At 35.7% G+C, this 12,955-nt stretch overlaps 1 protein-coding gene and 1 long non-coding RNA gene across 4 annotated transcripts in view; one reads left to right on the top strand and one right to left on the bottom strand.

Annotated features, from left to right (window-relative positions):
• DHX29 (DExH-box helicase 29) overlaps nucleotides 1–12,955 on the top strand; it is a 51,239-nt gene that overhangs the window by 27,081 nt on the left and 11,203 nt on the right. For 2 of the 3 annotated variants that reach the window (XM_003133948.7, XM_085002228.1), the window contains 9 exons: nucleotides 4,029–4,205; nucleotides 4,886–5,026; nucleotides 6,129–6,273; nucleotides 6,394–6,511; nucleotides 7,129–7,213; nucleotides 8,719–8,807; nucleotides 10,312–10,440; nucleotides 10,788–10,863; nucleotides 11,572–11,796. In XM_003133948.7, coding sequence (XP_003133996.1) covers nucleotides 4,029–4,205; nucleotides 4,886–5,026; nucleotides 6,129–6,273; nucleotides 6,394–6,511; nucleotides 7,129–7,213; nucleotides 8,719–8,807; nucleotides 10,312–10,440; nucleotides 10,788–10,863; nucleotides 11,572–11,796 — 1,185 coding nt within the window. Of the gene's footprint in view, nucleotides 1–4,028; nucleotides 4,206–4,885; nucleotides 5,027–6,128; nucleotides 6,274–6,393; nucleotides 6,512–7,079; nucleotides 7,214–8,718; nucleotides 8,808–10,311; nucleotides 10,441–10,787; nucleotides 10,864–11,571; nucleotides 11,797–12,955 lie in introns of all 3 variants that reach the window. The other variant, XR_014831301.1, reaches the window with a different exon arrangement.
• The window catches only part of LOC110257321 (uncharacterized), a 48,365-nt gene continuing 46,153 nt past the window's right edge, over nucleotides 10,744–12,955 (bottom strand). The window contains exon 2 of the long non-coding RNA XR_014831335.1: nucleotides 10,744–10,907. This is a non-coding gene — a long non-coding RNA (uncharacterized LOC110257321). The remainder of the gene's footprint in view (nucleotides 10,908–12,955) is intronic.

Raw genomic sequence — 12,955 nt, 5'->3', positions numbered from 1 at the left:
GACTTCATATATACAACTTCTTTTAATCCTTAAAGCAGCCCAATGAAGTAGACATTAGCCCTGTTTTACAGTTGAGGAAACTGAGGCACACGGATGTTAAATAGCTTGCTCAAGTTCACACAGCCAGTAAATTCTGCAACTAGGGATTCAAATTCAGGCAATGCAGCTGCAGCCACCTCTTAGCAGTCTGCTTCCTTTCAGCTACATTAGAGGGTTTTCTGATTCATACAGAAAACAAAGAATCCTCAACAATACGTCATCTTCTCTATACATATACCTCTACTTAATCAGACTTGAATGCACACTTAAATTGTATTATGCCAAAAGTTTCACATTACAATTATTTTAAATGGTGTACTAGCCTAGTGTATATTAAACTGATATGCTTTGTACATAATTTTTTGAAGTAAAAATATATTAGCATTTCTGTTGTTCAAAAAGAATTTTCCCTAATGTAGTTTTTATGCATGTCTGTTAATGTACCAAGTTCAGAAAGCATTAGTGAAAGTACAGTCATCCTTTGATTTTTAATTAATAGACTACATGTAAATTATTAGATTATGTTCCTCCTTTTAGTTAGTATTAGAAGCATAGATACAAAAAAGGAAAGTAAAAATTATCTATAGCTTCCTGACCCAGGAAAAAATTAATGTTGACATTCATGTATTTATATATGTATGTTTAGTATGTATATATATTTATTTTACAATTCACATCATCAGTGTACAAAAACATTTTAAAAAGCTTTATGGAAGTATATAATTTGGATGGTCCATAATTTAATCATTTTCCTGTTGTTGGACAAGTTTAGGTTAAGATATTTTTAAATATAATGTTTTGGCAATAGATAAATGATAGCAATTCATTTTTATCTAAAGAATCTTTATTCCTGGGGAGTTCCCATTGTGACTCAGTGGTTCACGAATCCGACTAGGAACCATGAGGTTGCGGGTTCGATCCCTGGCCTCACTCAGTGGGTTAAGGATCCAGCGTTGCCGTGAGCTGTGGTGTAGGTCGCTTGCAGACACGGCTCGGATCCCACATTGCTGTGGCTCTGGCGTAGGCCGGCAGCCACAGCTCTGATTAGACCCCTAGCCTGGGAACCTCCGTATGCCGCAGGTGCGGCCCTAGAAAAGGCAAAAAGGCAAAAAGGCAAAAAAAAAAGAATCTTTATTCCTTAATGGGGGAAAAAGTTGTACTATTATCACAAAGAAAGAGGATGTATGGCTGCTTAATTGAGCAGGCCCCTGGGTAACTGCTCCTGGCTGTGATTTGCAGAATGAGATATCACAGTAGTAGCTGTGCATGGCCAAGACCTAGATTTTATCTGTATCATCAAGAATCAGCTTAAGTCAAAAATACTAATTTATCTATTTATAATGAGAAATTTTTATTGCTAGATAAGATGAAATATTTGTATCAGCTAGTAAGTTTTCTTGGAGCCCCGAATTATTAGAAAATTGCTTGGTAAATATAAAGCAGAATGAACTCTAGTTTAAAAATCAGACCACTTTCAGGGAGCTGTTCTTTGATGGTTTAGTATTAGCAGTCAGTAGACATGATTTACCAATTTGTGCTTCAGTTTAACACTCTGAACCTCTTGTGGAACAGTACAGTGAGAGTAAAAAAAAAAAGCCCAGTGAAATTCATCATCATGTTAAATCTAACAATATAAGCATATGCAGTATCAGAGTTTATTATATTATTTAGGACCTTCTTTATGAAGATGCTCAGTATAATTCTTCTAGCTTTCTTATTAGGAATGGTTGTGTGATTTGTCTTAGTTTAATGGTCAGTGTGTGAGTTATGTGGCTTTTCCTCTGGCTGCTGCTATTTTACTTTTTGCCCACCTCTCCCAAGTGTACTTAATAAAGTATACATTTTTATTAGCTCTATTTTATGTTTTATCTTCCTTTTTATTTTTTTTAAATCAGTATTTGTATAAATTACCATCTACTTGAGGAGGTTCTCCAGAACTGTTTTCTCCATTGAGAAGTTTTTCTTGAGTTTCAAATATAAATATCCTCTCAAACCACCAAAGCAAAAACATCCAAGGTTGTTCTTTCTTTCTCTCATCTCTCCTAAATTCAATCACCTAGATTTGTTGATTTTACTTTTCTCTGTATTCACTGATATTGGCCTTGTATAGGCTACCAATATCTTTTTCATTACCACAAAAGCCTCTAATCTTTCTGCTTTCTGTTTTGTTCTCCTCTACTACGTTGTTCACATTATAGCTGGAGTTATCTTTTTTAAAACAAAATTAGACCACATGATTTCTCTGCTCTAAAATGTCTTACTACCCTGGCTTATTAGGATAGTCTCAGCTCCTTAACATGGTTTACAAGACTTTACATGGCAGATTACCGAGTACCTCGCCAGCTCTGTCTCGTGCCCATTCCTCATCCCATGCTCATGGCATCTTTTTGTTTCTCCATTTCCTCCAATCAAATGTATTACGAGCCTTAGAGTTCCTACTGTGGTGTAATGGGTTAAAAATGCCACTGCAGTGGCTCAGGTCACTGCAGAGGTGTGGGTTTAATCCCCAGCTCAGTGGGTTAAAGGACCTACATTGCTGCAGGTGTGGCTCATATTCATTCACTGGCCTGGGAACTTCCATATGCAGTGGGTGAGGCCCTAAAATTTTTTTTTTAAATGCAATCCCCTTCTCCACCATGATTTTGCATAAGTTGTGTCCCATGACCACTTTTTATACCTTTATCATACTGTTCCTTCCTCCTCCTTTTTTTCAAACTCCTATTTCAGTTCTCTGCATAGATGGCAAATCTCTTTTACTAGCCTTCCTGACCACCTGAACTGGCTACCTCTCATATACAATTTCAAACCACCCTCTACAATATCCTCTTAGGAGGCTGTAAACTCTGAAATGAAAAGACTGCCTTTGGTCATTTTTTAGTCCCCAGCATCTAGCACAATGCTAAGTACTGTTTATTATTTATCTTCTTGTTTTATAGAAGAAGAAATAGACCCAGAGATTTTTTTTTTTTTTTCTTTAGGGCTGCACCCACAGCATATGGAGGTTCCCAGGCTAGGAGTCAAATAGGAGCTGCAGCCACTAGTCTACGCCACAGCCACAGCAACGTGGGATCTGAGCCCGAGCTGAGTCTGTGACCTACACCACAGTTCACAGAGACGCTGGATCCTTAACCCACTGAGTGAGGCCAGGGATTGAACCTGCCTCCTCATGGATACTAGTGATGTTCTTTTCCACTGAGCCATGATGGGAACTCCCGACCCAAAGATATTTAAATAACTTTCTAAGTGTCCAAACCTGGAAGAACTGAACCTAAGCAATTAATTCCAGAACCTGAACATCAATCACTATTGCCTCCCTTCCAAGCAAATGATCACACTTGTTTTAATTTTTGTTATCATGATGTATTCTATCTTTTATATGCTGCCTTAAATCTTATAAAATAAAATGGGATAGAAATGAATCCCAGTGTAAGAAGTTGGAATACAGACATCCAGCAGATAATAAGTTCAGACCATGTGCCATGTTTTTATACTCTATAGCAGGTTTGTAGTGCTCTTCCCTAAAATGCATCTATTGGAAGGGCATAAGAGCCTTTTTCTTAGAAACTTTTTCAGAGAACCTGTCAGGTTCCTACTAATTAAATTCCCCTTTTTCTACATAGTGGATAAACCATCTCTCTTGTTGCAGTTTTATAATCTGGGCTTTAAGAGTTATACTGGCTTCTACATGAAATTTGAGAGATACCCTAATCTTATATTCTAAATATTTTACAAACCATCTCCTAAGGTCAAGTCCTACTATCACAGCTAATCTTATTCACTAAATGCTGCTTTTTACCAACTTTAATTTTAGAGGGTAACTTCATTTTCAGTTCTGAAGATATACCTTATTTGAAACACAGGACTTCTCTCTCCTTCCACATGTACTGAATATATGTAAATAGTAATTAACTTATAGTAACTTTCAGCATCTGATTGTTTTAGCCTCTTACTAGCCTTATATATGATTTTTTAAATTCTCTTTATACTAGGTTCATGAAAGAAGTGTCCAGTCAGACTTCCTGCTAATTATCTTGAAAGAAATTTTACAGAAACGCTCTGATCTACACTTGATACTAATGAGTGCCACTGTAGATAGTGAAAAGTTTTCTACCTATTTCACACACTGCCCTATTCTGAGAATTTCAGGAAGAAGTTATCCTGTTGAGGTAAGTTTTCTTTATAATGCATATATAAGCAGAAACTGCATTCCCAACAGCAGGTGTCCCCAGAAGATAGATATGCCCTTATAGTCTGAGTCTAGAACTATTCTAAGTCAGGAGAGAACCTGGAGATGGCCTTGGGAATCAGATGGCTGGTGCTGCCCTGAGGGAGGGTGGGCAGGAAGAAGGATTCTACTGAAAAACTTAACCTCAGAGGTACACAGCATAAAACACAGTTCCAAAATAACTATTCAAAAAATAATATTATAATTTTTTTGAAAAAAGAAAAAAACACATTTCCATAGCAAAACCATTACATCCAAACTGGGGGTAGTAGCTGCCTAGCAATAAGGACCTCCCCTTTCACCCTCCTCAATGGCTTGTCTTTGAAGCTTCTTTCTATTCTTAATGTTTGCCCTATTGGTTCAACTGATAAAGACTGCTCTTTTAATTGGTTTTCACATGTAAAAACTGTACACTATAATGTACTTTGTCCTGAGACTTCTAGGGACAGATCCATCTATATCAGCCAAATTCTTTATTCCCAAATAATGCAAAAAAAAAAAAGTTTTTTCCTAATATTCTAAATCAGTATTTGGTGATATTCAAAGAGTAACAATCCTTTGTTCTTAAAATACTTACTGAAGTCAGTTTGACTCACCGTTTATATGCCTTTTTCTGTGCAGGTTTTTCATCTCGAAGATATAATAGAAGAAACAGGCTTTGTACTTGAGAAAGATTCCGAATATTGTCAGAAATTTCTGGAGGAAGAAGAAGAAATAACCATTAATGTTACAAGCAAAGCAGGGGGAATAAAAAAGTATCAGGTAAAAAGAAAACATCTTGAAAGACATGATATGCCCTGACATCTTGAAAGACACAAACTGCCCTGACAGTTTTAAAATCATACAGCTGGCATAGTGCATTCAAATATAATTTTGTGGAAGAAGAATAGATATGAATATGAGCCAGTTGTAAAGATAATTTGTTTAATCTTTGTTTCATAGGTTCTAGTCTTTGGTTTATTATATTTTGTCTTCTTACACTGTTCTGGGCCATATAAATGCACATTAAAAAAAAATCCAGGACTTCATAAGTAAAAAAACAACTTTTATTGTTTAATAGCAGTGATCAATTAAGGAGTACATTTTGTAATGATTTTCTTGACTTTGTCTTAACACCTTAGGTAGTCAGGATGGGACACACCCAAAATCTAGATCCCTGCCTTAGCAGCCTCTGTCCTGGCATGAGCCAGTCTTAACTCTATAATGAAGCTACCCATGGCAAGACAGTTCTTCATACAGAGTTAGTTTGAAAGACATATTTTCAGAAATATCACAAAAGCTATGTTATCTTGCATTTTAGCCAGTGGTACTATATATTTTCATTATATCCACAACATTTCATGCATCTGATAGAAGCATAAAGTTATTTTATCTTTTAATTAGGCAGATAAACCAAGAAAGCAGAAACTAAAATCTTTCCCTAAAATTGCAGGTAGAAAAAAGACTTCAAAAAATTAAAGATAGTATTTCAAAAGAAATGATTGGCTTTCAGCAACCAAAGTAGAACCTAGAAGGAATGAGACAGGTGTAAACTACTTATTAAAGTTACTATGAGCTCTCTTGGCCTGGCTACTTTTTTCAGTTACCACAGAACAATGATCTGATTTTCTTCATTTCTTCTTTAATTTAGTATTTACATGCTAAGATAAAAAGTTTGTATACTTAAGGAGACTGGATGAAATTAATAGGAGATGAGATTTTCTAATACATTAATACTGATAAAACAGTATTTTAACAAAATAACATATTTTAACAAAATAATGGTGACTGAGAAAAACTCAGATTTGAGTGGAGATATTTTTTCCTTGTCTTATAAAAATACTTAATATTTTTGTTCAGCTTTTTCTGATTATTTTTCTGTTAGGAATACATTCCTGTTCAGACTGGAACAAGTGCTGATTTAAATCCATTTTACCAAAAGTATAGCAACCGTACTCAGCATGCTATTCTCTACATGAATCCCCATAAAATCAACCTGGATCTCATTTTGGAACTTCTTACATATTTAGGTATGTATCTTTCTAATGTGTCTCCATATTTTTTGATAAAACTTTTCTACTAATTGGAAATATTTTATCTTATATGCAGTTTCATTATTTTTGAATATTATATCTTTTTAAAAATTACAGACAGAAGTCCCCAGTTCAAAAATGTTGAAGGAGCAGTACTGATCTTTTTACCAGGCCTTGCTCATATTCAACAGTTATATGATCTCTTATCAACTGACAGAAGATTTTTTTCAGAACGGTAAATCTTCATTATATTCATAATAGTTTTAAAAGAGAAAAATATTTCATACGTTGAAACTCTTGATCAAAGCTTTCAAAGTCTTTTCACCTTTAGTTAAAATTGTCCATGATGAAGCAAGTTTTTTTTTAACCATTTCTATTACAGTATTTTATCTACTAAAATTTTTAGATACTATTTCTACATTTGTTTCATTTTCTTAATATGATTAAGCAGAGGGAATCCTGTGGTTAAGAATAAGACAGTGGCTCCCCTCCCCAACCCACTGGATGGTGCAAAACCCCAACTGCATTGCAGTTTTCCATCCACACATACTGAATTGGCTCTTAACTCTGTTTTGATACAGCTTATTACTGCTGCTACGGTTATCACTTCAACATCAGAGTATATTTTAAAAATTCTTTAAACCCTACATTCTATAAGATTCAGTCATATTAAATTTTCTTCTCTTTGATGAGTATATTTGGGGTTTCACTGTACCATTCTCAGAACTTTTGTGTGTGTTTAAAATTTTTCATAATAAATTAGTTACTTCCTATTTGCAAATAAATTTTGTTATTCTTTGCAGTGTCTTCTAAAGAGAAACTCTTGCTAAGAACTATGATTTTAACTTTCAGATATAAAGTGATAGCTCTGCATTCTATACTTTCAACTCAAGATCAAGCTGCAGCATTCACACTTCCTCCTCAAGGAGTCAGGAAGGTAAAATTTAGTACTGCAAATTTATATGTGATCCAGCTGAGAATATTTCATGAAAGTGTGATGACTTATCATCAAAGACAGTAATTAATATTAAGTACCTTATAGTTCATGGCAGACTCCAGATGCTTTGCAGCTTAATATATCAAATATTAAAATTCAACTTATATTAGGTGTTTATATTATATAGTATTAAAATATTAAAGAATTTAGAGGACTGGTAATTTAAAAATAGGGCATGGATATTGCTAATGAAAATAAAAATCACTATGTTTCCTCCAAGAAGATATCACAAAGGATATTGGAGGTCAGGAGCTATTTGAATCCTGGGAGGATTCTTTTTTGTTCTCTAGGCTATTCCTCCCTGATTATTTTTATAATACATAGAACATTAGGTTAGAACACTCAATATTTTTGTTGCCTCTCCTGTTCAAGATTTTGAATGAAGATGCTTGGCAAAGAGAGTTTCTCAGATTTTGACCCTCTCTTACATTGGGCAGGGGGGAGTGGGGGGAATAGAAGTACTATGTGGAAACTGAGGAACACAGGGCTCGCAGCAGGAGCCTGGACTATATTGCAGGAGGCTTAGGTTCTTGTTCCTGAGCTGACACCAGGTCTATGGCCTTTGGCAATCCACTCAGCCTCATTTTCTCATCTTTAAAGAGTTGGATTAAACTGATGGTTTTCTTCCTGTGCTCAGAAAACTGCAGTGGTTCAGAGGCTGTGCTCTGATCTGTAACATTTGGGCTTCCCTGTAAAATTCTGTCTGAAGAAAAGAGTTCCACCTCTTTAAAAAAATTTGATCACTTAGGTCCCATCTAAGCGTTAATAATCTGGGTTCTATTTCCTAGCATAAATGAATAAGAAAAGCAAGCATTCGCTGTTGAAATACAGGATTGAGATGGAGTGAACTGAATTTGACCTAGAATTTCCTAAATGTTTTACCTCCAAAGACTCAATAGAGGAAAAAGAAAAAAGAAAAGTGTGCAAGATTGCACTATTCAGCTATCACCATTAAGAATTTTAGAGCTATAAAGGGACATAAGAAGTCATCTATTTCTACCTCCTAATTTACAGTCAGGTAACTGAAGGCCAGAAAGGTAAAATGATTTGCCCAAGTCACAAGGCTAATAAGTAGCAGAGATGGGGCAGCAACCCACCAAGTCTTCTACTAAAGAACTATTGCTATTTTTTTCCTAATAATTGTGAAGTGTTCTGCTAAGCAGTCTCCATCCTCTAACCCAATTTCCCATTCTACATATGCTATTTTTAAGATCACTGACTCAAATTTGGGGAATGGTTTTTTGGTTGGAATAAAAATCTGTAACTTTAGTGATAAAACTAATTGGAGCAAATTAAAATTACACAGTAACAGCAGTTAGATTGTGAATTTTTGTAAATAAAATTGAAATTCGGTTTTCAAAATTCATTGGCTAAAACTATCTAAAATTTAGATGATGGCACATTGCTGAAAGTTGTTACCTAATATTTTGGCTTTTTATTTTCAGATTGTTTTAGCAACAAATATTGCAGAGACAGGTATCACTATTCCAGATGTTGTATTTGTAATTGATACTGGAAGAACGAAAGAAAATAAGTAAGTTTGAATTTCCCAAATCAAACATTTTTAAAACCAAAAAGGGTTTGGGTCTCTCAAATTCTTAGGAAAAATCACAGAATCATATTGGGAAAATCCCAAAGGTCCTAAATTCTACCCCGAACAAAGTCTCAGAGAAACTGTAGAAAACTTTAAATGTCTGAGAGTAAATGTCAAAATTCATGTCATCAGTTTTCCCATAAATAATGTCAATGTAGGAGTTCCCACGGTGGCTCAGTGGCTTAAGAACCCAACTAATATCCATGAAAAATGCAGGTTCAAACTCTGCCCTCACTCAGTGGATTAAGAATCTGGCATTGTCATGAGCTTTGGTATAGGTTGCAGCCACAGCTTGGATCCCACAATGCTGTGGCTGTTGTGTAGGCTGGCAGCTGCAGCTCCGATTCCATCCCTAGGCCCAAGAATTTCCATATGCTACAGGTGCAGCCCTAAAAAGAAAAAAAAAAAGTCAATGAACTGCTGCTACTCTTAGAAAAGTACTGAGAAAATGTTCAGAACATAAATTTTTGTAAATTAGTTTGTAAAATAAATTGTTTGACAGGAAGCAGTATTTGTGGGATTATAAAAAAAAAAAGAACATGACCTTTAGAATTAAGAGTTGGCTATAAATCTCTGTAATCTTGAGCAATAGGACCATCAATTATAATCATCAGTTTCCTCACACATAAGGGGAAAAATTAATATTTGATAATTGAAAGTGCAGAGTACAGTAATTGGCACGTAATAGGTAATTTAAACTGAATTTTCAACAAAAAGATTATTACTTTATAAATTTTTTTTTTTGGCTGCGCCTGTGGCATGTAGAATTCCTGGGCCAATGATCAAAACTGCACCACAGTTGCAGCCTGTGCCACAGCTGCAGCAATGCCAGATCTTTAACCCACTGTGCCACAAGGAAACTTCCTTACTTTATAAATGTTTTAATGTTTATATTACATAAATAAAGGAGACCACCTTAGTTGTCTGTTGTAATCTATATTCATTGTCCCTGATATTAGAAAACCTTAGCAGTATTTGGAAATGACTATCCAATACAAAATAAACCCTTGATTTTTAAAATTATACCTTTAGAGGAAGCATTTTCAGAGTTGAACTTTATCTTGTAAAAGGTACATTGAATTGTAATGTTCACAGCAGTATTTCTCAAACACTTTCAAAGAATTCTTATTGTGTGGAATAGGCATATTCCACTGAAATCTGAAAGGTTCCATAGTCCAATAAATTTGAGAAAGGTTAAGGTAAATGGTTTTTTTTGTTGTTATTGTGTCAGAGCTTCTAATTTGGTAATGTGAGGTTTGGTATGCAATATTTGCTAAATTATTTAAATGTGAAACACAGTTTGGAAAATATTGGTCCAGAGTGATAATGGACTTTTTTTTTTTTAGCTTAGCTTCAACTTAATTTTAAGAGTCAAGTATTTACTTTTTTTTCACATTTTGATTTAAGTCAATTATCTACATGTTTTCTTATACCATTTCTCTAGGTACCATGAAAGCAGTCAGATGAGCTCTTTAGTGGAGACATTTGTCAGCAAAGCAAGTGCTCTGCAGCGCCAGGGAAGAGCTGGGCGGGTCAGAGATGGTTTCTGCTTCCGAATGTACACAAGAGAAAGGTATGGCATAAACTGGAAATTAAGGACACATAAACCAGGAGTTCCAATTGTGGTGCAGCAGAAACAAATCCGACTAGTATCCATGAGAAAACGGGTTAAATCCCTGGCCTCGCTTAGGGGTTAAGGATCCAGCGTTGGCCTGAGCTATGGTGTAGATTGCAGACGTGGCTCAGATCCCATGATGCTGTGGTATAGGCCAGCAGCTGTAGCTCCAAATCAACCCCCTAGCCTGGGAACCTCCATATGCTGTGGGTGCAGCCCTAAAAAAGCAAACAAACAAAAAACACATAAACCAGTACAGTGTGGCATTTCTGATAATATGTATTTACTGTTATTTTATTTTTCAGATTTGAAGGCTTTATGGACTACTCTGTCCCTGAAATCCTGCGTGTGCCTTTGGAGGAATTATGTCTTCATATTATGGTAATCCCAAAGGAATTTAAATGAATTTTTTTCTTCATCTCTTTCTAAGAAAAAAAAAAAAAGAAGAAGACTTAAACTTAGCTTATGTTGCTCTAGATTTTTAAATATTTTATTTATTCTTGAATAAATGCCTTCTTCCCCCATCTTTTATGAGTAAACCCACTGTGCTTTAAATCTGCCCTAGGCACTCATACTTTATAGGTTAAAATACACACTCATAACCTAGACAAGTAGTTTTCAGCTGGGGGCGATATTGCTCACCAGGGGATAATTGGGCCGTCAAGAGACATTTTTGGTTGTCAGAACTGGGGGGAGAGGGCAACCAGGCTATGGACATCTAGTAGGTAGAGGCCAGGAGTATTGCTAAACATTCTACAAAGAACAAAACAGCACAGTCCCCTAAAACAAAGAATTTATCTGGCCCCAAATAACAACAGAGCTGGACTTGGGAAATCCTGACCTAGACTAAAGGCTGCCTAGTCTGAAAAAGCTATAAATCCTTCAGTTCTTATACTTTTGATTGTATAAAAATCAGGAATGAAAAACTTAAAAAATGGAACCTGTCCCCTTTAACACACATCCACAGACTCATGCCCAGACACAGACATCCTCTTTGCTTAAAATTTTACTGAAATTTAGTTTCAGTTTGACCATCTCTTTGTTAATTCTTTCTGATCACATATCAATTAACCACTTTTCAATCTGCAGAAATGCAATCTTGGTTCTCCTGAAGATTTCCTCTCCAAAGCTTTAGACCCTCCTCAACTTCAAGTAATCAGCAATGCTATGCATTTACTCCGCAAAATTGGAGCTTGTGAACTAAATGAGCCTAAACTGACTCCACTAGGCCAACACCTTGCAGCTTTGCCTGTGAATGTCAAGATTGGCAAGATGCTTATTTTTGGTGCCATATTTGGCTGCCTTGATCCAGTGGTAAGGAAAACATAGCTGCTTGTTCACTTTAAACATCATTTTGGTTGGGAAAATACTAAGTTTGGAAATAATTTTTAATTAATTTTTTGACCAAATAGAATGTCTATACTAATATTAAAACCAGTAAATCTGAATGCTTGATGAGAATTTTTAAACAATTTAACTTTTTATATTTATATACAAAAAATATATTCATCCATTACATAAAGTGTACTTTAGGTATTATTAAGTAAGAGGGTTTTGACTTGTCTAAACTTTTGCTATCGAACATCCTACTAGAAATATTTAATTGAATATATAGTGGATGGTTCTTAGAGTGTTGAACTCCACACATAAGGAAAATCAAAACCTCCTTCTCTTTTTCTGGGTTATCTCTGAGCCAACAGGTACCAGCAATTCCGTTTTCTCAAATTATCTCAGAATTAACAAACTTTGTGCCTCTGTCTCAATCCCTTGGGTTCATATGCTATGCCATTCCAACTTTCCAACTTTATGAAGTTGTGCCCTTTTCTGAGACTACAAATCAAGACTGTTTGAAAACAAAATGGAGAGAGTATGACTTACTCTAGTCTCTTTTTTCCTAGTATCAGAAATAGATAATCACCAAAATTATGCAGAGTCCAGGAAATAATCTCAGCCATGATAGTCGATCTGAAAAGCTGCAACAGGAGTTCCCATCATGGCTGAGTGGTTAACAAATCTGACTAGGAACCATGAGGTTGCGGGTTCGATCCCTGGCCTTGCTCAGTGGATTAAGGATCCGGCGTTGCCCATGAGCTGTGGTGTAGGTTGCAGACACGGCTCGGATCCCACATTGCTGTGGCTCTGGCGTAGGCCGGCAGCTACAGCTCTGATTGGACCCCTAGCCTGGGAACCTCCATATGCCGCAGGAGCAGCCCAAGAAATGGCAAAAAAGACGAAGAAAAAGAAAAGCTGCAACAACAACAGATGGGTTATGTAGTCCAAATTATTTAAGAAGTATTTAAAGAGCATTGCAGGCAAGGGAGATTCAGGCTAGGAGTCAAGGTCCTGAGCTATGATTCAGGGATTGCTTCGAACTGTGTGACAGAATATAAGTCGCTTATACAAACTCTAATTTTTCTAAATATCTGATTCTGGTGATACTACTTCCTTATCTCACAAAGAGGGTATAAAAGTA

Source organism: Sus scrofa, chromosome 16 (genome assembly GCF_054392235.1).
Source record: "Sus scrofa isolate SSC_HxYL_T2T_F1_AM1 chromosome 16, Sscrofa_HxYL_maternal_Yorkshire_Landrace_v2.0, whole genome shotgun sequence".
Lineage (NCBI taxonomy): Eukaryota > Metazoa > Chordata > Mammalia > Artiodactyla > Suidae > Sus > Sus scrofa.
The sequence above is the reverse complement of the archived record's forward strand: the minus strand, read 5'-3'. Positions and strand labels throughout refer to the sequence as shown.